The sequence below is a fragment of the Rana temporaria genome, chromosome 2 (assembly GCF_905171775.1).
Source record: "Rana temporaria chromosome 2, aRanTem1.1, whole genome shotgun sequence".
Classification (NCBI taxonomy): domain Eukaryota; kingdom Metazoa; phylum Chordata; class Amphibia; order Anura; family Ranidae; genus Rana; species Rana temporaria.
This window is the reverse complement of record NC_053490.1, coordinates 390,922,001-390,946,443: the sequence shown is the minus strand read 5'-3', so window position 1 is coordinate 390,946,443 and position 24,443 is coordinate 390,922,001. Positions and strand designations below refer to the sequence as shown.

Below are 24,443 nucleotides of genomic sequence, written 5' to 3'. Positions count from 1 at the left end.
CCATAACCCTTGCCCAGAGTCTGTTCAATGTAATTTACAGTTTCCCCCCACCCGCAATCTCAGGCGATTCATTTGGCAGCCCATAGGCATGAATGGTTGCGGCTGTACTCCAGGTATACGTCAGTGCTCGCATGCGAGTATAATGTATAGGTCTACGCAAAAAACGATGTTAATGTAAGCACCAACGTATACCAGAGTACAGCAATGCACAGTCGTTTGGTCTCTGGGTGGCTTTATGAGGGAGAGCTACGTTGGATTTTACATTTATACAAGCTTAGGTGATGTGCAAGAAACCAATTGGTGTCATCGCCTTTTGACGAGTAAAAAAAAAAATTGGGTAGATTAACTTTTTTTTTTTGCCAAGTAACATGATTGCTAAAATCTGTAAGGTTGAGGTGTGAACTTCACAGGAAATCTTTCCTCAAGTGTAAGGCCCCATGTACACAGGACACAGCTAAATGTATGTTCAAAGACAGTTGGACGCTTTTTTGAACTGCCCCTAAACACATTCAGTGTTCTCCTATATGACCATTTACACAGTCTCGTTTTATTGCTGTTTTTAGGCAGTTGCGTTTTAACAGCGTTTCTTTGAAAGCAAAAAATGGGGTCCAGACACAGTTTTTCACGTTTCAGACGCCAAACGCGGTGACCCGCTTTTGGCAGCATTTTGTTTTGACAATTAACTATTTTTTTTTTTTTTTTTTTTTTTTTTTAAACGCTGCTAAATGCAAAACTGGACCAAACGCGGCTAAACGGACGTTTTTTAATGTGGGTTACTATCTGTCAATTTAAATGGTGGAGGAGTAGTTGTAAAAACGTCCCGTGTACAAGGAGCCTTAACTCTGGCTGGCTATCTTCTCACTTGCGCCATATTGATTTCAACAGGCTTCAAATGAGACATTGCCCTGCAAGTGATTTAATCTCAAGCTTCTGAGTGATTAAACATCTTCTGTGTGGTTTAGGCCTTAAGTAAAAGGTGTTTCCTGTCTAACTAGAGAAGGACTGAGAAAACGTGGATGGATGACATTCAAGTTTTATTACACAACTAATAAATGTATTTTTTTTTTTTTTTTATTGTTTTGCAGAATGGACATGTTACCTCAGAAGATGCAGGAAAGTGCACCACAAAGGTAATGCTGCTCTGACATTCCTACTGCCTGTGCTGTATTTGTGTACTTTATAGTAAGTGTGATTCAATGCCCACAGGCATCGTTTTTTTTCCCCCTTGTTGAAGAGTCATATGTAACAATCATTGGCGTGTATTGACATGCGAAATAAAGGTCTCTGTAAGGAACGTGCAGCTGCATGACAATAAAACCTTAATAGTTGCTGTTGTGAGTAAAGGTCAATTTCTTGTTATCATGAAGGGTCAATAGTTTATTTTAAATTGTAAAATATTAAAGCTGAGCTCCAGCCTTACTTTCAGTCTTGAACAGTTGTAAAGACTCTTCTCTTGTACTGAATTTGCTTACTCTTCCCTGCACACTGTGGGCTTCTCATAATGGGAGCCACAGCAAGTCCCATAGAGCCAGCCTAATTTCTTGATTGAAGGTTGTCTAGCATGTAGCTCTTGCCTCCCCAGCCTTAACCCTGGTAAACACACGAGGATAGTTCAGGGATCTCCTCTGCTGGGCTGCCGTCTTCTGACAGGGGAACGGTCCCCCAGCAGAACACTCCGATCAGTGCTCTATGCCATTGGCTGAGAGCGCTGATCAGGAGTCATTTGGCTGCTGGTTTTCTAGCATGCATGTCCGACATACACAGGCCGAATGTCTCCAGACATATTGTTACTGGTCTGCCCTTTTCATTCATTGGATTTTACCTCCATCATTCATGGAGTCTTTGCATCATATATGGGTGTAATGCCATACTAGGGCAGTATGCCAAGGAACACACCCACCCATGTAGACATTTTGATATTTGCATAACTCCTATGTGCCAGCACACTGCTGGCATCAGGGCTGAGGGCTCTTGAGTATTGAGGGCGGAGGCTGTGATGTGTTCCGAAAGCAATGTACATCACCTTGCCAGCCCCTCCTCCTAACCATTTTCTGCTTGCATGGCATAGAAAAGCAGAGAGACCTAGTATTGACATCATTGGATCTAAAATAAGGTATGTAATGGAAAGGTTTTATGTAATCCTTCGATCAGCATATTGATGTGGGGGGAAGGAGGAGCTGGGAAAGGCAAAATATAGGCAGAATAAACTGCAGATTTTAAAGCTTAACTCCTGGGAAAAGGTGTGCCTGCCCTGCAAAGGTTACCTGCTTGTTTATGTCTAGGAGACTGGGTAAACCAATTTTTAAACTTTTAGCCTTTTCCTCATTTTGGCAGTTTGACATCGTGTCTGATGCAGGGACCATAGCCCTCCATTGGACATGAGGATGGTGAGGGACAGTCCATCTCTGAAGCATGAAGTTGTCTCCTGGGGGAAGGAAACCTACTAAAGTTATCCCCTAGACCAGTGGTCATCAACCCTGCCCTACATGGCCCACTAACAGGCCAGGTTTTATGTATTTCCTTGGGGAGATGCAGACTAGAATACTGCACTCACTGAGCAGCAAATTATATCACCTGTGATGTATTTCAGTTATCTTGCAAACCTGGCCTGTTAGTGGGCCCTGTAGGACAGGGTTGATGACCACTGCCCTAGACCAGTGGTTTCAACTGTGGCCTGGGGGTGGTCGATGAGGTCCTTTGCTTGCCTTTATTGGGCCTTGGGGCATTAGTCCCCTTTCTGACACCATTTATCGGCACACTATTTCTCCATTTAAAACCAATGATGGGGCACTGATGCTGGGGCATTTTCTACACCCTCTGGCCACAGTGCAACTAACCCCCCCACCTCCCCAAAGCTTGAAGGACAGTTAATTGGCCCTTTTGCTTGGACTATAAGAGCAACAAATGTCAGGAAAAAGGCTTGGTATTTTAGTGGTTAAACTGACCTCATTTACAGACCGAAGTTCATCCCTTTGCTCTGAAAGAACCGAAGGAAGCATTGTTTCTTTTTATCTCAGCGCTGAGCAGTGGAGGGTTGGCTTTTTTTTTTTTTGTCAGTTGTGTTTTATATATATATATAATTATATATAATTTTTTTTTTTTAATATATTAGGGCTGTGCAAATTAACTTTTAATTAATCGATTAATCTTTAATTTTTTTGGGCGAACAAAATCTTTTTGATAGATTTACAATTCTTTTGATTGGTACTCACCTCTCCGCCGGCTTCTGGGCATTCAGGGAGTTCCGTTGGAGATCCAGTAACGTCACAGACACCGGCAGGGCTTGCCATGTCCATCTGAAGGGCTCCTTTGCTGTGCCTTCATATCTGCATGCCGGCGGGACCTTACCATCTGCCACACGCAAGGGCTGTTACACTTCCCTCTATCACTTCCCTCTATCAACCTGGGATTCTACAGTCATCCACTGGGAGTTGTGATAGTTCCCTTCATGGGACATCTACATGCCGACGGACTGATGTTAACCTCTCCTCATCTGGATTCAGCAGTGATATCGTTGTACACATTTTTATACCAGTATCATACTTGGCTACATGTTTTTATGACTGCTTTTAGTACCGTTTGGTATTACTCGCACCATTTTTACAGTTTATGTAGCTACATCGATTTTATCTCCAGTGCAATATTTATTTTGTTACCTATTTGAAGTCTATAAAAGTTTTAATGCTATTCCCATCGAGCGCTGCCTTTGTGTGTTTTTTGTATCCTGCTATCCATTTTCCAGTGGTTGGTAGCTGCACTGGGAATCGGCCTGCAAGGAGATCAGCTAAAAGTAGTTGGATCTGTATGTGCGTTATAATTAATCAAAATTAGTCGATTAATCGATTTAAAAAAAACAAACGATTAATCGAACAGAAAAAATTTGATCAGTAACAGCCCTAATATATATATATATATATATATATATATATATATATATATATATATATATATATATATATATATATATATATATATATATATATATATATATATAATCTCTTTACAATCATTTAAAAGCCTGTGAGGGGGGTTGAATTGAGATTGCAATTTTTAATTGTGCAGCTCTAGTGGGCAGATAAGTCTCTCCAGTGAGGTCACCTACTCCAACGCAAAAAAAAAAAAACACAAACATTTGGGCTTGAGTTGTACTTTAAGTACATAAATGCAGTGTTTGGGTTTGTGTGTATCATACAAAACGGTGTCAGGACTCCTGTCTTTAAAACTGCTCTTTTTTTCTCTCTCCCATTTAAAATGTCATTCTCCATCCATATTCCAAATTTCTGCTAGAGTTGTGTGCAAATGTTGCAAGCTCATAATCGGTTCACAAGTTACTCCAAACTATACATTATAATTTAAAATGGAAAAGCTGTCTTAAATCAGAAAACCCTAAACATTGTATTACATACTAGTATAGGCATGTGTATGTTTCTTAAGGCGTGTTCACTTCGCAAACATGTATATTGTTTGCAGTGAGCTAAACCTAAAAAAAAAAACATGAAACGTTAAAGGAAACGTGTACTGAGAAAAATGTGGAGACTGCCAATGCTATTTTTTTCCTAAAAATGCTAAGTGCCTTTTTGTCATAATTAAATGGCCTAAAGTGTCAATACATTTACATAATTAAGAACTACCAGTATGTGCTGTATTACATGCTGTTCATACTCGCTCATAGTCACTATAGGATTAATTTTCTGTATTCTGCAAAAAATAAAATGAGTTGAAGCTGCTGTTCACTGTCCTTTCCTCTTTGTCTGTGTCCCCACTGCAGCCTGAGATTTTGTAGACAAGTCATTGCCACATCTACTGAGCATGCTCCAGTTTTAGTTTCCTTCTATGTGCATCCCACGTGGCTATAGAGACACATGTGGGTGTATACACAGTCCGATCCCTCCCTCCCCCTCCATGTCCTCTAAACCGCTTAACACAATGGGTATGGTATATTACATGATGATTGATGGAGGGTTCACTTCCCTGTAACTCTAAGCACATACATACAGTAGATACAGGCTGGCGGGACATCAAACATGCTGCGATTGGGAGAACCTCCCCATAGATGGTCCACACCATGTTTTTTGCTCAAAAATAATATATTTGATATTATGTATTTTTCCTTTGTATTCCGAAGGTGTTTTTTTTTGTGACCAAAAGCAGAGGACAAGAAGCTCCTCCCGCTGATGTTACCTACAGACAGGCTGGGAAAGAGCTGGGTCATGTGACGGCTGTATAAAAATTATGAAAAAAGGTACATGGAGAAGGGGTAATGTACATTAAAAGCGGAGTTCCACCCAAAAATTGAACTTTCACTTTTTGGAAACCCCCCCCCCCCCCCCTCCGGTGTCACATTTTGCACGTTTCAGGGTGTAGCAGATGCCTGTCTAAACCAGGTATTTGCTCCCACTTTCGGGCATAGATAGGTGCAGTAGCCCCCCCCCCCCCCCCCCCCCCCGCTGTGTTCTGGGAGACACACGTTCAAAAAAAAAGCAGGGTCCAGTGAGGACGCATGCGCAGTAAGGAACCAGGCTATAAAGCTGCAAGGCTTCACTTTCGGATCCCCTTACCGAAGATGGCGGTGCCTCCACCCGAGGGACAGATCGGCTTCGGGTGAGGACATTGTTGGTGCCCTGGACAAGTAAGTGTCCATATTTTAAAAGTCAACAGCTGCAGTATTTGTAGCTGCTGACTTTAAAAATAAATTTCCCTACTCCATAAGAACAATCATAGCGGCTGTTCAGCCACGTGATCATTTTTACCGGGGACGTTGTCGTCGCCCCACCCGGTGCCTCTTTTGGGCTCTCCCATGCAAATAGGAACTCAGAGAAGGAATCGAATAGACCGGGGATCCTCAAACTACGGCCCTCCAGCTGTTGTAGAACTACACATCCCATGAGGCATTGTAACACTGACATTCACAGACATGACTAGGCATGATGGGAATTGTAGTTCCTGAACAACTGGAGGGCCATAGTTTGAAGACCCATGGTATAGACCCTACATCTCTCCATAAAGAGGACCTGTCACGCACCATTCCTATTAAAGAGAAGGTGTAAAAAATGTTTGTTTGAAAAGCGCCACCATTGGATGTTTTTAAGTACGTTTTGGCGCCATACCATGAGTGTGCGCAATTTTAAAGTGTGACATGGGAGGTATCTATTTACTCAGCGTAACATCATCTGTCACATGTTACAAAAAAATTAAGCAAACTTTACTTTTTTTTTTATTCAGGAAATTGCGTTTGAAAAATTACTGCGCTAATACCATGTGACATAAAAAGTTGCAATGACTGCCATTTTATTTCCCTAGGGTGTCTGCTAAAAAAATGTATATATAATGTTTGGAGGGTGTGTGTGTGTGTGTGTGTGTGTGTGTGAGATTCTGCACATATGGGTAGGGGAAGCCGAACAGCGGGTGCCGGCCAATGGATGTCTGCTACCTGCCAATCTCAAGGAGAGAGGCTGGACGGAGCTCTGCCTATGTAAACAAGGCAGAACTCCGTCCTGACAGTGAGTATGTGATGGATTTCCTTTCCAGAGTAAATTCATCACAGCTCTTGGTAAAAACAATACAACACACAAAACACAAAAAACACTGGCTAGGCACACATTTAACCCTTTGATTGCCCTTGATGTTTAACCTCCTCCAGCCAGTGTCATTAGTACAGTGAGGTGTATATTTTTAGCAGTGATCACTGTCTAAGTGTCAGCTTGTCCCCTGCAATATCACAGTCCTGCTACAAGTTGGTGATCGCTACCATTATTGGTATAAATAAAAAATAAAAATCCCAGTATAGATCCCATAGTTTGTAGATTCTATATCTTTTGCGCAAACCAAATAAAATACACTTATTGGGATTTTGCTGCAGTGGTGATCAAATAAAAAAATACATAAATTGTATTTGGGTAATGTGTTGCATGACCGTGCAATTGTCAGGTAAAGTAAAGCAGTGCCATATCGCAAAAAAATTGCCTGATCAGGAAGGGGGGTAAATCTTCCAAGGGGTCAAGTGGTTAAAGTTCACAGATTAAAGTCTGTTTCAGCTCCAGAAACAAAACAAGGGGGCGGAATCTGACATTGCACAACATAGGATGCAGAACTGAATGTAATCTGAAATCTGAGTGGAGGGATTGGACACCCCCCCCCCCCCTTTACACAATCTCATAGGGAAAAGCTGAGACTGTCGGTCAGCTGCTGTGTGCTGGAGGGGGTGGTGGGGCCATCTGCTGTGGTTCTGTAATGTTTGCATATGTTCATTCCTTTTGATCTAAAGGAATCAAGATACTTTGTTTATAGTTCTCTCCCAGCGGTGACAATGTTGATAAACATTTGCCGACTTTCTTTTTTGACAGCTGCGATTGAGCAGAGAACGGCTCTGCACTTGCATGAATGAATCGTGGAAATGCTGGATTAAGATACTGAAGGGGGTTGAATCGAGATCGTGATTTGTTTTATTTATTTTTTTAACGATTAATCTTGCAGCTCTAGTCATAAGGGACTCTTGCAGATAGCATAGGGAGGAGAGACCAGATAGAAACACTAGGTGCTTTGGATCAAGGTGCGTACACGCTATAGAATATGCTTTGTTTATTTTTTCACTTCAGAGGTTTAGAGCCCTTTCACACTGGAAACGCCTATAGCGGAGCGTTAAAATAGCGGTAAAACACCGCGATTTTACAGCGTTATCAATTAATTTCAATGGAGGGGGCGTTTTTGGAGCGTTTTATTGGCGCTATTTTTACCTCAAACGCGGCAAAAACGCACCAGTGTGAAAGGGGTCTTACAGTCCCTTTAAAAATGAAAGGTGTGAGAGCCAGTAAGGCCTCATTCACATGATGACTCCCAATGTATTTGTGCACTTGTTTGCACATTGTTCCACACACACAGGGTCAGACTGTTTATTTGTGCACCTTTTCAAGCTTTTGTGTGTTTTTTTTATTTTTTTTTAAAGACTGTGTTTCACTGTATTATCCAGGCTGCTCTACACCGGCTATTCACAGGCGCGATCCCACTACTGATCAGCACGGGGGTTTTGACCTGCTCCGTTTCCGGCCTGGGCCGGTTCACCCCTCCTTAGTGCAACCTGGTGGCCCCTGGCTCCCCTAGGGCCACCATATTGATACCAAACTTGGCGTGGACACCCGATCGACATAGCACAGGGTAGACCAGAACTCCTGGACTCAAGCAATCCGACACCCTCAGCCTCCCAGGCAGCTGGGATTACAGATGCACGCCACTGCAACCGGCGTGTTTTTTTATTTATTTTTTGCACATTTTGTAAATGAAGATCAAGGACCCTTTTCTGCAGCATGCAGATAGGAGACCGTTTTTTCTACTTGGGATATGGCTGCTTTTGAAAGAAAATTAAATGTAGGAGTTATCTGTAGTATCTGAAAGTTCAGTTGGGCTTTAAGATATGCAGTACATTAATACTGAGCCCTTGGAAATGTAGCATTTGATCCTAAGCAGAATCAAATGACGGTAAGAAGAATGTAAACCATGAACAGGCAATTGCCCTGGTACAACGAAGATGTCTGCTATCAAGTCTTTTGACGCCTGTACGCTGCTGTTAGGGCCCGAAACAACTAATCGATTAATCGATTATGAAATTAATCGATTACAATTTTCAAAATCGATTAATCGGCCAGTAACATAATGGGGTTAAAAAAAAAACTAAAATTAGCTCTTTATAGTACAAAAAAGCAAATCTCTACTGTAAATTTTACTTTCACTGTCCCACAGTAAAAAAATGAACCCCTTACAGTAGCGATTATTTTCTCTTTTTGTACTTATTTTTGTTTTTTTAACCCCATTATGTAACTAAACATCTCAGGCCTGGGTTCACAACTCTGTTTTTTGGTGCTTTTTTCAGAAACACACTACAGTTCATTTACATGTTTTCCTATGGGACACGTTCACATGCATGATTTTTTTTCAACTGCTGCGTATTTGGAAAGGGCAAGGAGTTTTTAACGCAAAACGTGCTATTTTGTTTCTTTTTGTTCAGTATACTTCAATGGAGAAGCTGCAGAAAAGCATGTAATGTGTTTTTGCGGCAATTTGTGTTTTATAATCTGCCCAACAACAAATTGGTCCAAAAAATGTTTTAAATGGTGTATATATATATATTTTTTTTTTTTTATTAAGGCTATTATCCGATTAATCGAAACAATAATCGGCCAACTAATCGATTATGAAAATAATCGTTGGTTGCAGCCCTAGATGCTGTAATGTGTTTTTGCCTTTTCTTTGTGAAGACTCTACACTAGTCTAAGGCTCCATGCACACTGAAGCCCATGAACCTCCCCTCTGTGTTATCCTTTGTGTCCATGCACACATGGACATTTATCAGCAGTGGAGTTTATGGGCTGTTGTCTGAACGCTCTAAAATTTGCGTTCAGGAGCTGTTTTTCCCCAGTCGTCTTCCAAGTCAGCCCTTGAGAGATGGAGCTCCTCCTCACAATCAGGAAACACGTTGCCCAAATTTTCCTCCCTTTAAGAGGCGGTCCCTCAGGTCCCTGGTCAGTCTTGGTGTTTCCTCAATCCAGAGGAGACATGTTGCCAGAAGACCTGGGAGGGCTCCATCTCTGAGGCTGACCAGGGCAGGGGTCCGGTCGGGATAGCTGGCTGTTGTGCATAGGCTGCAGGCGACAGCGCTGCGGAGGGGGGGTCAGTGGACTCCCCAGCGCCATCGGTATGCGGTGGAGGAGGTCGGTTTTCTCATGGCTACGGGCAACCCTCTGCAGCAGGCAGGAGGCGTCCCAGGTTCGGTTTTTCCCCCTGTGCCCAGACGTGCCGATACAGCTTTCCCTTGGTGGCTTCAGCAAGGGGGCGTGTACCCGTAGCTGAACGCCGCTTGACCCGCAAGATGCGGCGCATAACTTCCGGGGCGGGATGACATCGGAAGCTGGTCCAATCCCCCTAAAGGCGCGGGAATTTAGAACGGCCGGCTGGTGCGATTACACGTGGCTGCAGGTGACAGCATAGGACGCCACAGTGTACCAGGATGCTGGAGGAGGATGATATCCTGTCGGGCCAGGCTCCAGGAGGCGATAGCACCAGCAGGGTACAGGTAGACACCAGTGGGTGACCTTTGTATCTGGGACAGCAGCTAGATAGTGGTGGTCACTAGCTTAGCTCGGGCTTACAGGGGGTACTAGTGTCACTGGGTGTGCACTGTATCATTATATGGTGGAGTGTGCTGGGTCTCACCACCATGGGGCCCCTGTGTTTCTTATCTTTTGGCAGGTGAAACCGCCTAAAGAGCCAAAGCCCACTCCCAGGAAGCGCTAACAAGTTGGCGTTGGAGTACACAGAACCGCTATGCCAAATTTGCATTGACATTCTGGTTAAACAATCAGATGAAGTTTATGCAAACATTTTTGGATCCGTGGGAGATATGGCGGACACCTTTTTTAAGGATCTCAAAAAATTCATTAGAGGTTAAACCTCCAGCAGTTCCTTTTGGAAGTCGCTCTCCCATAGCCTCGCCTAGATCGGAAGTCGCAGCAGGGTTGCACGAGTCGGTGAGAGCGGGCAGCAGCGCAGCTAGCGTTATGGCCAGCGATCGCTCGGACCCAGAACAGGAGGAGGGGAGAGAAAAAAGAAAGGGACCAAATTGCAAATTATCGCTAGAGGATGTGGATGATTTGCTTGGGGCCACTCTTTGGTTCTTCTAACCAAGCCACCAAAAAGTGACCAAGTGCTAGTAGGGGCAAGACTGGCTACCTTCCTACCTCAATGGCAGAAGACAGCCAATCAATTTATTTTAGAAATCATCACAAGGGCCTATTCCCTGGAATTCAATTGTCACCCTCCAGAGAGATTCCTATTAATGAAACTTCCCAGAGATTCAGAAAAAGCCAAAGCTCCTCCTCTATTGCTAGGGGAGATGGTGGACCAAAATGTCCTTACCCCAGTTCCAGAGAAGAAAATTGTTTTTTTACTCTCGATTTTGTCATCAAAAAACCTTCCAGGAAGTTTCGATTGATACTGCATCTCAAGCCCTTGAACCAAGCGATCCAATACAACATTTTTTGCATATTCCATATTCTCGGTCAAAAACATTCTTCAACCAAAGACGTTCATGGCGGCCATGGATCTGAGACGCATATCTCCACATTCCCATCCGAGAAGAATCCCAGAGATATCGAAGGTTAGTGGTGGAGATGGAGAGAAAGGCTTGCCACTTCCAGAGCAGAGCGATCCCTTTCGGGTTATCCTCGTCACCAAGGATATTCACCAAGGTGTTAGCGGAAGCTCTGGCCCCCCCTAAGGTTAAAGAAGATGACCGTAATACCGTACTTGGACGACCTACTGTTCACAGCACCATCAGAGGCGCAGCTGGTAAGAGATCTGGATTCTAAACTTGGAAAAAGCAAACCTGCATCCCACTCGGAACATACGGTTCTTGGGGTATCTACTCAACTCCGTAGAGCAGAAGACATCCCTCCCAGAGAAGATCCAAAATCTAGTCAAGAGGGTGAATTCTATACAGAACAACCTCCTGATAACCATCAGAGAACTGATGTCGGTGTTGGGTCTGATGACATCATCAATACCAGCAGTCCAGTGGGCAAAGTACCATCTAAGGCCACTTCAAGTATTTCTCTTAAGAAACCAAAGAGAAGATCTGGACAAGTCGGTATTACTCCCAACATCTGTAAAGAAGTCACTATGGTGGTGGAGGATCCACACAAACCTAAAGCAATGTCTGGCTTGGTCGTTTCCGATCTCACGGAAATTGACCACAGACGCAAGCAGTTGGGGTTGGGGAGCTCACCTAGGGGGGAGATGGTCCCCGGAAGAAGCCAAGTCATCCTCCAAACTGGAGAGCGCTTATGGCGATGGCCAAGGCCATAGAATTTTTTCAGAACTAACTGAGAAGTCGTCACATCCTGATACACTCAGACAACGCCACAGCAGTGGCTTGCGTAAACAAGAAAGGGGCACAAGAAGCCCATCTCTAAGCCACATCAATCAGATATGCCGATGGGCAGAAGGGAACCTACTGTCACTAGGAGCAGTCCATCTAAAAGGAGAAGACCATGTAGTAGCGGACTTTCTCAGCCGCCAGGAGATCTACCAAGAGGAATGGGTATTGCACCCGGGGGTGTTCAGGGAAATTACAGCCTGCTGGGGAGTCCAAACATAGATCTGTTTGTTTGCCTCTCGGAAGAATGCTCAGGTGAAGCGTTTCTTCTAGCTAAACCAGCAAGATCAACCTCTTGGGATAGACGCTCTCCAGAATCCTTGGAACTTCAAAATATGCTATGCCTTCCCTCCGGTTCATCTGATTCCACGGGTGGTAAAGTTTCTGTAGGAACAAACAAAACTTATACTAATCGCACCATACTGGCCCAAGAGAGCCTGATTTTCTCAACTCCTCAGTCTCTCGGCAGAAGAGCTGTGGCTTCTACCTCACAGGGCAGACCTGATGTGTCGGGGTCCCCTGACAGGCCTAAAACAAAGTTTTCAAATGGGCGGCCTGGTTACTGAGAAGGACCTCTTGAGATCAAAAGGACTCTCGGAGAAGGTAGTGGCAACGCTTCTGAGCGCCAGGAAGCCAAATACCAGAGCCATTTACAAAAAGATCCGGAGAAAATGTAACGGTGCACTGAAAACCATAGACAGACAGAAAATGGATACACCAACCATCCTTGATTTTTTTTTACAGCAAGGCGCTGATAAAGGGCTAGCGCTCAGTACACTTAAATTTCAGATTGCAGCGCTGTCGCTGTATCTAGAAAGGACACAAGAGGACCTATTTGTCTCTCGTTTTTTGCAGGGCATTAGCAAAAAGCCCAAGACACAAAAATGTCCCACATGGGATTTATCAGTGGTGCTCAGGGGGATCATCAACCCTCCCTTCGAGCCACTACAAGAGACATCTTTAAGATTATTGACTCTAAAAACTGTTTTTCTCGTAGCCATCACAACGGCACGTAGGGTAGGAGAAATACAGGCTTTATCTGTTAGTCATGGATCTTCAAAAAAAGTTTCTCTATCGAATAGTCCTTCAAACAGATCCGGGATTTACGCCAAAAGTGACGTCAACTTTTCATAAATGCCAGGTTATAGTTTTACCTTCATTTTGCAGTTCACCAAAAAACAGCAAAGAGCAAGAATTAAGTTTCCTGGATGTCAGAAGGTGTCTACTTCAATATTTAGAAGTTATCAATGAATTCAGACCGTCAGATGCTCTATTCATCTTGTACGCAGGCCAACTGAAGGGCAAACAAGCGTCCAAAAAGACAATTGCCAGATGGCTCAAGGCAGCTATACTAGAATGTTAGTGTTATGGAGAAAACACTGCCAAAAGAACTTAAAGCTCATTATACAAGGGCTTCAGCAGCATCATGGGCAGAAAAGGCAGGAGACACTCCAGAACAAATCTGCAGGGCTGCAACCTGGTCAAGATTCTCGACCTTTGTTCAGCTGGATGACTGGACTGGATCTGATTTCCATTACAGACTGGATCTGATTTCCAGCCAGGACTAGACGTTTGGTAGGAAAGTCCTCCAAGCCGTTGTCCCACCCTAGATCTAGTGAGTTCTTGGTTATTCTTTCAAGGGCTGACTTGGAAGACGACTGGGGGAAAAAGCAGAGTTGGCTTCTTACCGGTAACTCGGTTTCCAGTAGTATTCCAAAACAGCACAATCCCACCTTAAAATGTCTAACCTTGTGGAGTTGTGTTGTGTATTCTATATCGTTTCAGATTCCGGCCTTCGGTTCTTGGGGATGACTGACCAGAGACCTGAGGGACCGCCTCTTAAAGGGAGGAAAGTTTGGGCAACACGTTTCCTAATTTTAAGGCGGAGCTCCACCTCTCAAGGGCTGCCTTGGACGACTACTGGAAACGGAGTTACCGGTAAGAAACGAACTCTGCTTTTTCTGATCACAAAAAATGCTTAAAAACGATAAACGTCGATAAACACTCAAATGTGGTTCATCAGCGGTTTTTTAGCATTTTTTGATCCATTTAAAAAAAAAAAAAAACACACAGCAACGCAGAAAAATGCTAATAAACGCTATTGCAAAAACATTAAAAAGCGCTGAAAGACTTGCTGAAAAGCTACTGCCGTTTTTATAATATTACTTTAATGTCCAGTGTGCATGGAGCAGCCTAAAGCCTCGTACAAATGATGAAAATATTGGCTTTTTTTTCCTTAAAAAATGTTAGTCTCCTTTTGAAAAATCAAGAGGTTACTAAAGTTACGAAACGTCTGTTATATGACAGAATACAACTTAGGAAGTGATGCATGCATGGTCTTAAGAGGTCACTCAATTTTTTTTTTCAGACGAATACCGATTACACCAAAATCATACATTCTGGTATCGTATGGGAAACAAAAATTGTGCTTGTCCCATTCAGACAATTTCCCATGACCTGGGGTGATCGGCCCTCTAAAGATTATCATACAATCTATTTTAAATCTGAATTTTTTTTTTTTTTTTATCCGATTTTCTCATCTGTTTTAGGCATATGTTGATATACATTTAAATCATGGGAGGTAGGAAGGTGGTTTACTTGCTGCTGGAACCTTGCAGGAATGTAAAGGTTAAGACACTTGCAAGACAAAAGCATAGATCTATATTGATTTATGACTTTTGACAGTGATGGTTTAGGAATTCTGTTACATGTGGAATTATTCAATAAAATTGTGCACTGAGTAGTGTCACAGCTGGAGCGTGCAGTAAGCAATACCTTCACTTGGACTACAGTAAATAGGTTTTTGGTTTTGGTGGCTTGCTACACCTTCATACAATCACTGAAGCCAGTGCGAAACGTCGGTATTCTCCTGTTCCTATTGCTGTGATCTGCTGTGTTCTTGCTGTTGATTTGAATAAAGACAACCCGTTTGGTTTGGAGTGCGGCTGTCCATCCCTCATCTTTATACCAATATTTGCCTTAGTGCATTGCCTGCACCCTTGGAGTCCTATATTTGTGAAACGACCCTACAATAGACCTACCTTGAGTGGTGATCTTCTCTCTCATTCATACAATCTGTATTGACCGTACTGAAATAATACAAAGGCCACATCTTCAATGTGATTCTTGGAAGGGAAAGCTTCCAAGCTGATACCCGGAGGGCAGTGCGACAATCATGTTAACCGCACTAGAAAGCTGAGAGTGGGGATACTCTGTAGTGTCGAAGTAGAAATTGTAGAGCAAGAAGAACAATGGACAATGTGGGATCCTTTTGTTTTTAATAGCTGTATTGGTCAGATCAGTTTGCTTTCTGGGAATGGTAAACACTCAGAGGTATGCTTGCATAAGGTGATGGTGAAATATTTATACCTAGTCGTTTTCATGGAAAGCTGAGCATATTATGTATGTACTGTTCCTTTTTAATAGTACTGAAAATATTATACAGGATTTATATAGCACCAACAGTTTGCGCAGCACTTTACAATATAAAGAGAGACAATACAGCAACAATACAATTCGATACAAGAGGGTTAGGAGGGCCCTGCTCCTGCGAGATTGCAATCTCATATAAAAGAAGATATATTTTAAAAATGTTGTGGCTTCATACTGTGCAAAGCAGCTCAGACAAACCAGTATTGTGCGGATTTAAGGATGTGCACATCCTTCGAGTGTTTCATGTTCAGACTCGTTGCATTGAGTCTTAGTACTGGCTGAAGGCTCCAGGCACTATTGAGAATGTAAGAACTCCGGTTTACATTGTAGTTGCATGTCAGGGTGACAAAATAACTCATATTTGTGTGCAGCCTGTTTTTAAAGCGGAGGTTCACCCTAAAAACATGTATTTAACATTCCACTCCGCATAATTCCAACATTTACACTATGCCGTTTTTTTTCTTTTTGCTGTACATACCGTCTTATTGTTTTCCACCCGGCTTCCGGGTTCTCGCTCCCGCGGGAGTAGGCATTCCTATGCAAAGGCTAGATGATTGACACCTTGTGAAAAACTTCTCCCTGGCGCATAAGGCGCGTCACCAGTTTTCCGAAAGTAGCCGGCTCTATACGGCGCCTGCGCAGTCAGCTCTACATGGCAGGCGCCGTATAGAGCCGACTAGCAGTTCGGCTACTTTCGGAAAACTGGTGTTTTAACAATAAGACGGTATGTACAGCAAAAAAAAACAAAAAAAAAACAGCATAGTGTAAATGTTGGAATTATGCTGAATGGAATGTTAAATACATGTTTTTAGGGTGAACCTCCGCTTTAAGTCTATTCTGTATTAAATGTTTGCATTATTCTTCAAAATGTCTTGTAACAACTACCCTTACTCTAGTGCAGTGGTCTCCAAACTGCAGCCCTTTGCTTGCTTTTATCCAGTCCGGGGGCACTATTTTTTCCTCTGATGCCGACAATGGAGCACAACTACCCTCCCTCCACTAACCCCAATGAAGGGGCACAATTCCTAATAATGACACCAACCATTGGGCCTAATAACATCAATAATTGGGCACAATTTCTCTCAGTGATACCAATGACTGGGCATAATTCCTCCCACTGACATCAAAGATGGGGCATTGTTTTTTTTTTTTTTTCCACTGATGTTGGGACCTTTCTGCTCCCATTGCCACAATCTGGCCCCCCTAAAGGTCTCAAGGACCTGGCCCTTGGTTAAAGTGGTTGTAAACCCCGACCAAAAAAAACCCTGCAAGACAAAGGCATAATGAGCTAGTATGCATAGCATACTAGCTTATTATGAATTGCTTGCCTGTGATCGAAGCCCCCGCATACATTCCATTGATTCAGTTTGCCCCAGTGCGCATGTGCCGATGACATTGGCACATGAGGGGGACAGGTGATATCTCCTAAACGTGCAGGTTTAGGAGATATCCTGGGTAGCTGCAGGTAAGCCTTAATATAGGCTTACCTGCTGTAGCATAAAGTGGTTGTAAAGTTTTTCCAACAACTTTAAGAAAGTTTGGTGATCCCTGCTTTAGTGTATGGAACAAAATATTACACTTTAGTAATGGTAGCCCCCTGTATAATCTGTACAGTCAGCATGTTTTGCTATTATTATACATATTGATGAGCTATATCATTTTATTCTATTGACAATGCAATTTAAAACCATTTACCTGAGCCATGCTTTATTTGCCATACGTGTGTTGTTTTTTTTTTTATACTTGACAACTATTTAAAATGATTGTAAACGCTCATGTTTGCTTTTTTGTTTTTTTTAATTAACAAACATGTTATACTTGCCTCCTCTGTGCAGTTGGTTTTGCACAGAGCAGCCCGGATCCTCCTCTTCTTGTGTTCCTCTTTGCTGCTACAGGGGGCACCCAAGCCATGTCGGAGCTCTGTGTATTCATTGAGATGTCCTGACCTGGCCCCCGCCCCTCTCTCCCCTGATTGGCTGACTGACTTTGACAGCTGCGGGAGTCGATGGCGCCGCTGCTCTGGGATCGTGGACATTGCTGGTGACAGAAGGGGCTCTGGTAGGTAATTGGAGGGCTGCTACACACAGGTATTTTATCTTAATGCATAGAATGTATTAAGATAAACTTCTGCCTTTACAACTTCTTTAACCACTTGCTTACTGTGCACATATACCCCCTTCCTGCCCAGGCGAAATTTCAGCTTCCGTCACTGCGTCGATTTAACTGACACCTGCGCGGTCTTGCGACGTGGCTCCCAAACAAAATTTACGTCCTTTTTTTCCCCCTACAAATAGAGATTTCTTTTGGTGGTATTTGATTGCCTGTGCGGTTATTATTTTTTGTGCTATAAACAAAAAAAGAGCGTACATTTTGGAAAAAACCCTATTTTTTTACTTTTTGCTATAATAAATATCCCACGTATTCTTCTACATATTTTTGGTAAAAAAATAATAATAAAAAAAAAAAATCGCAATAAGCGTATAGTGACTGGTTTGCGCAAAAGTTATAGCGCCTACAAAATAGGGGACATTAATTATGATTTATTTTTTTACTAGGAATGGCAGCGATGTGCGATTTTTTTTTTTTTTTTTTTTTTTTTTTATTTTTTTTTTTTTTATATATTATTTTTATTTTTTTTGGGACTGCGACATTATATCAGACACTTTTGACACATTTTTGGGACCATTCACATTTATACAGTGAATAGTGCTATAAATATGCACTGATTACTTTATAAATGTGACTGGCAGGGAAGGGGTTAACACTAGGGGGCGAGGAAGGGGTTAAATGTGTAGCCTAGTGAGTGATACTGACTGGGGAGGTGACCGATCTGTGTCCCTATGTACAAGGGACACAGCATCGGTCTCCTCTCCCTGACAGAGAGTGCATCTCTGTGTTTGCACACAGATATCCACGGTCCTGCTCAGTTACTGGGCAATCGCGGGTGCCCGGCGGCCATCACGGCGGCGCGCATCGTGTTCCCAGTAACGCGGCTCGCGCGCCCCCCTAGCGGCTTTAAAAGACGAGGACGTCATATGACGTCCTGTCAGAACACTTGAGCTACTGTTCCGCCGTCAATTGACGGCGGCCGGTAGTTGAGTGGTTAAAGTAAGCCCTCATATATACCCAGTAAAGTGAAGAGCCTCAGATGATACACCGAGATGAATAGACAAGCTGCTGAGCTTTCCTCCCTCCTCCTGACACAAATTTTTCTCCTGTTAGGAAAACGTCTCAAAAGTGAGTCATGCTAATAACAGATGTGCTTTCACACTAAAGTGCCTGGAAAAGCGCCCCAGTGTGAAAGGGGTCTTGGCATTAAAAAAAGCATCTGAAAGAAGCCTCATCTGCAATCCCAATGTGAAAGCCTGAGTGCTTTCACACTGAAGTGCTGCGCTGGCAGGGCGTCAAAAGTCCTGCAAGCAGCTTCTTTGCAGCGCTTTAGGAGCGTTAAATACACCGCTCATAACTCGCCCCTTCCAATTGATGCGTTTTTTTTTAACGCCAAAGCACCTGAAAAAAGCCCCAGTGTGAAAGGGGTCTTAGAGCTTTGAAGAGAGATAAGTAAACACTACAGATATGTGCTTTGCTCAGATTCTATCACTGAGGTTTCCCACTAACTTTAAGCCAAGTGCAATGCCTATGATGGATTTATTTATATGTTCATAACAATGCTGCACAAAACCAAAATTCCTAAGTTTTAACATTATAACCAGTGCCATAAGGCATTGCAAGGCTAACCGTTACAAGCATGACTCCCAAAGACAGAGGCATGATGGGACTTGTAGTTCTGCACCCTGTGGTGGGTCACAGGTTGGGCACACATGACTTGGGGCATGATTTTTGCACCCCCAGTTTTGACCCAGCCAGTAGATATACTGTATACATTAGCTCCATGCATGTTTATTCAGTTGAGTTAGCTTGCATGATACCCATGAGAATCATTTCGGGGATTATGCATAAAAACAGTGCCGATGAGCTTCTTGTTGTCCATATCAGCTACTTGGATTCCCCTGTATGTAGTTAAACATTGAAATTGTGATGGGTTGCTATGGGTAAGAAACTTTTCATACATTACATTTGTTTCAGAATGCCAGGTTTGTATAATGAGTATTGATTCATTTTCTCAGAAATAGGATATATTTCAATTGTGCATAAATTGCTTTTGTAAAGTTTTAATACGTTTTATCTGTGTTTTAATGATCGCCTAATTATTTTCTATAATGGGATTGAATAAAGAATACGCTTGGGTTTGCTTAGTCTGCTTGGATGCTTAGTCTCCTGATATTCCTGTACATGACCAATGTTAGTGTTGATGTGTGCAGAAGGGAAGGAGGGTGGAATGGAGTCTTCTCTTGAAAAGAAAGAGCTTCAATGGATATCGATCCTATCATGCCCTCTTCCTCCTCCTGTCCAGCTTTCTACAGCAGGAGGTGACACAAAGCTTTTATGTGATCAAATTACTAGATCATTACAGAAACCACCTCCTTTGCCACAGCTTCAGTGGCAGGAAACTCCAGAATTCATTCCTGATAATATTCTTTCCAGAAATATAGAAATATTTTTTACTGTGCGATGTGCATGATTTTTGTCTTGTACATTTTAGAATTTTTATCTTTTAAAACATAAAAAGTAAATACAATATTGCAAGCTGCATTTATTTATAAAGTGTATTTTTAGTTGCTTCAGTAATATACAGGGACGTGTGGGGAAATGATTTTGTGAAGTTTTTTTTTTAGCTTGGAAGGAAAACCTGGACTCTGGACACTAAAAGCTATGTTATAGAGTATTTTCAGTGTAAGTACATGTTCTTGGTTACTTAAAACTTGTCCACCGAAATACTTGTATATGACCGTTAAATAATAGGAGTTGGCTATTGTGTTGAGTGGATGGGAGCTTAATCTCAGTTTGGACAGATATCAAGGCCCCCATGTATAGCCTGGGCCTATGAATCAAGGTCTGCTCTATAGATACTCTTCATGGACACCCAATCCTTATAAATAGGGTTGAGGTTTGAGTTTAGGTCTACCATGGGTTCAAGGCCAAGTATTGTGCCTCTTCAAAGAGAAAGGCATAATGAGCTAGTATGCATAGCATACTAGCTCATTATGAATTACCTGAGATTGATGCCCCTGAAGCGACCATCGTTCCTCTCCTCCACTGCCGCCATTATACCCAAGGGACTAACGGGTATCGCGGCTCCGGTGCTGTGATTGGCCGGAGCCGCGATGACGTCACTCCCACAAATGCTTGTGGGAGCCGTCAGTTACGGCACGATTGCCTTTACTAATGGCACGCTCAATGCGCCTGTGCCGTTGTCTACGGCATGCATGCGCCGTAGACATTGGTTCAGTCTTTTCAGCAAATATCTCCTAAACCATGTAGGTTTAGGAGATATTTGTTGCACCTACAGGTAAGCCTTAATCCGGGCTTACCTGTAGGTTAAAGTGGTCTGTAAGGGTTTACAACCACTTTAAGCAACTAATCCTAATGGACTTCCTGGCTTGAATTTAGGTTGGCTGGCTTGGCTTTATAGGCTTTTTGATAAACCAGCCCTCTTACCAATAAAAGGTTGGCTTCCCAAAAGCCATATTGACACTGTTCTTAATCTGCAAAAGGGAAAGCATAGGAAGTGCTGCTGCTGATAAAGTGCACAGAGGTTAGTGTAGGGCTTGTAGACACTAGTTCTCCTAAACTATATGTAAACCATTGCTGCATGTCTCCTTTAGTATGGAAATAATTGGGGAAGGGATGTTTGTTTGTTCAGCATTTTGTTAAATCTTGTGTCATTAAACCCAGATTATGAAAAACTCTTGTTACTTGCTATATATAACAGAGTGCATGCTCACAAATAAGGCCAAAACCACGAATTGATTGACAACTATTTTCATAATCGATTAATCAGCCAGCCAATTAGTTGGTCTGCATACAGAATGCATTATTTGTTTACATATCAGGAAATATAGTGCATCATACATACAGCTCAGTACACCATCCATACATGTCAGTAAGTGCCTGAGAACTTGTGAATGTGAGGAGCAATGCCTCATGGGACATGTAGTCCTTGGCAAGAAGTCAGTAGTATAAGTTGCAGCTTGTTATAGGGGCCCTCTGAAGGAAGGAGGAGCCAGAAACGTCGGCGGGGGACCCCAGAAGAGGTGAATCATGGCTGCTCTGTGCAAAACCATTACCTAGAGCAGAAAAATTACTTTAACCACCTCAATACGGGCCTATTCTGGAACTTCTTTTCATGTAAAAATCATAATTTTTTTGCAAGAAAATTACTCAGAACCCCAAACATTTTATATATTATATATATATATATATTATATATATATATATATATATATAATATATATATATATATATATATATATATATATATATATATATATATATATATATATATATATAAATATAAAAAAAATTTTAGCAGACACCCTACGGAATAAAGTGACGGTCATTGCAACTTTTTATCTTGCGGTATTTGCGCAATAATTTTTCAAACGCCTCTTTTTGGAAAAAAAACTGAATAAAAAAATAACAAAACGGTAAAGTTAGCCCAATTTTTTTTGTATAATGTGAAAGATGATGTTACGCCGAGTAAATGGATACCTAACTTGTCACGCTTTAAAATTCCGCACACATGGATTGGCGCCAAACTTCGGTACTTAAAAATCTCCATAGGCGTCGCTTTACATTTCTTTTTTTTTTAGAGTTAGAGGTCTAGTGCTAGAATTATTGCTCTCGCTCTAACACACGAGGCGATACCTCACATGTATGGTTTGAACGGCGTTTACATATGTGGGCGGGACTAGCGTGTGTGTTCGCTTCTAGACGCAAGCACCCGGGGACAGGGGCGTTTTTTTTTATCACTTTTATTCCTATTACAAGGAATGTAAACAACCCTTGTAATAGGAATCACTGTGACAGGTCCTCCTTTATGGAAAGATGCGGTGGTCAATAAGACCCCACATCTCTCCTCCAGGCTTGAAAGCATGAGATCGTGAAAAAAAATCACCGATCTTATGCCGAAAGCTGCGATTGCGGCTTTGTTTACTTTCGGGTACCGGGGCGTGACGTCATCACGTCACGCCTGGGCCTCTGACAGTCATAGAGATAACCAGTGACCAGATGGAATTCTCTGTTGTGCACCGGCCGATTCGTTTTCCGTGCCCCCGATGGCACAGGAGAGCCCAGTGAAGCATCGGATGGCGGCGGGAGGGGGACGTCCCCTCCCGTTGCCTATAAGAACGATCAAACGGCGGAACTGCCGATATGATAGTTCTTATGGTGCGCGGTATCGCCAGCTGAAAAGGATGATATCTGAATGATGCCTGTAGCTGCAGGCATCATTCAGATATCCCCACCTCAATACCAGGATTTCATATGACGGCGTGCGGTATTGAGGTGGTTAAAGACTGTGTAGGTAAGAGCCGCATCTAAATCCAGAGAAGGGTGAAGGCTGATAAACTGGAGGTAATGGAAGGCATTACAATTACATTTGAAGTAAACTTTTACCAGTATTGTGCATTATATTTAAAATGATCATATCCATGGGGTTAAAAAGTCTCGGCTTTTAGTACTACTTTATTATAAAAGATTTATATCTCCCTTCCACCCTTCATATAGCTTCATATCTGACTCCTAGATAAAATGCCCATATATCTTACTTGAGTGTATTTATTATTAAAAAAAAAAAAAAAAAGCATGCTGCTGCTATTACGTTTATGGCCTGATTTACACCTATGTGCTTTTTTGGTGCACTCGCCAGAAACGCACTGCTGTTTATTTAACATGGTTTCCTATGGGACACATCCATATGCTTTTTTTAGCCATGTCGTATTTGGAAATGGTCAAAGACTTTTTTCAACGCCAAACTGATTTTTTTATTTTTGGTTCAATATACTTCAATGAAGAAGCTGCAGAAAAGCATGCAGTGTGTTTGCAAAATGCAAAACGCACAGCAAAAAGCACCGTAGAAACGGATTAAAAGCAAACTACATAGGTGTGAACTGCGCCTTATGCTGGCCATACAGATGAGAATATTTATTTGAAAAACCTTTTGTACGCTTGCTAAATGAAAGAATGTCGTTTGAAAATTTCACTTGCTTTTAATAATTTCTAAAATGAATGTAATTTTTGATGAAAACCACATACACGGTCTGAAAATTATTTTGCCCAAGAAGTTTTCTATTCTGTTCCTTCAAATTTTCTCATCACCATGGTCCAAAACAAACGTCGATTTGACCCCCCTAATGATTAGAAAATCGAATGTTCTTAAAATTACTTATGGTTAGCATATAATATAATATAATATACCGTATTTTCCGGCGTATAAGACGACTTTTTAACCCATGAAATTCTTCTTAAAAGTCGGGGGGTCGTCTTATACGCTGGTAACCTAACATGCAGACTCTGTCAGACCGCGGCCGTCCATTTTTCAAAAGCCGCGCCTCCTCCTTCTGCTGTTCCATGATAGGCGGAACACTCAGCTTCCCAGCAGAGCCTCTGTTCAGTGTTCTGCCTATCACGGATGCCCTCTCTTCCTCGGACGAGAGGGCATCCGTGATAGGCGGAACACTGAACACTGTGTCTGCTGGGAAGCTGAGTGTTCTGCCTATCACGGAACAGCACGAGGATGAGTCGCAGCTTTTGAAAAATGGATGGCCACGGTCTGACAGCTTCTGCATGTCAGGGATAAGGTAAGGGACCGTCGAGACATGCAATGGCGGCACAGTGAGGCATGCAATGGCGGCACAGTGAGGCATGCAATGGCGGCACAGTGAGGCATGCAATGGCGGCACAGTGAGGCATGCAATGGCGGCACAGTGAGGCATGCAATGGCGGCACAGTGAGGCATGCAATGGCGGCACAGTGAGGCATGTAATGGCACAGTGAGGTGAGGCGAGGCATGACTAGTAGGTAGTAGGAAGGGGGTCGTCTTATACGGTGAATATATCCCAAAACCAACATTCTAGCTGGAAAATTAGTTGGTCGTCCTATACGCCGGCAAATACGATATTACAGTTCTGTCTGAAAATTGGCAAAACAGTTTTTAAATCTTCTTTTTTTTTTCCTTTTTCTTTAA

The 24,443-nt window shown here is 42.5% G+C and overlaps 1 protein-coding gene across 1 annotated transcript in view; it reads left to right on the top strand.

Moving 5' to 3' along the window:
* The window catches only part of RPS6KA1 (ribosomal protein S6 kinase A1), a 255,183-nt gene that overhangs the window by 64,933 nt on the left and 165,807 nt on the right, over positions 1–24,443 (top strand). Inside the window, exon 2 of the mRNA XM_040338009.1 lies at positions 1,086–1,130. Within this exon, the coding sequence (XP_040193943.1) occupies positions 1,086–1,130 (45 nt within the window). The remainder of the gene's footprint in view (positions 1–1,085; positions 1,131–24,443) is intronic.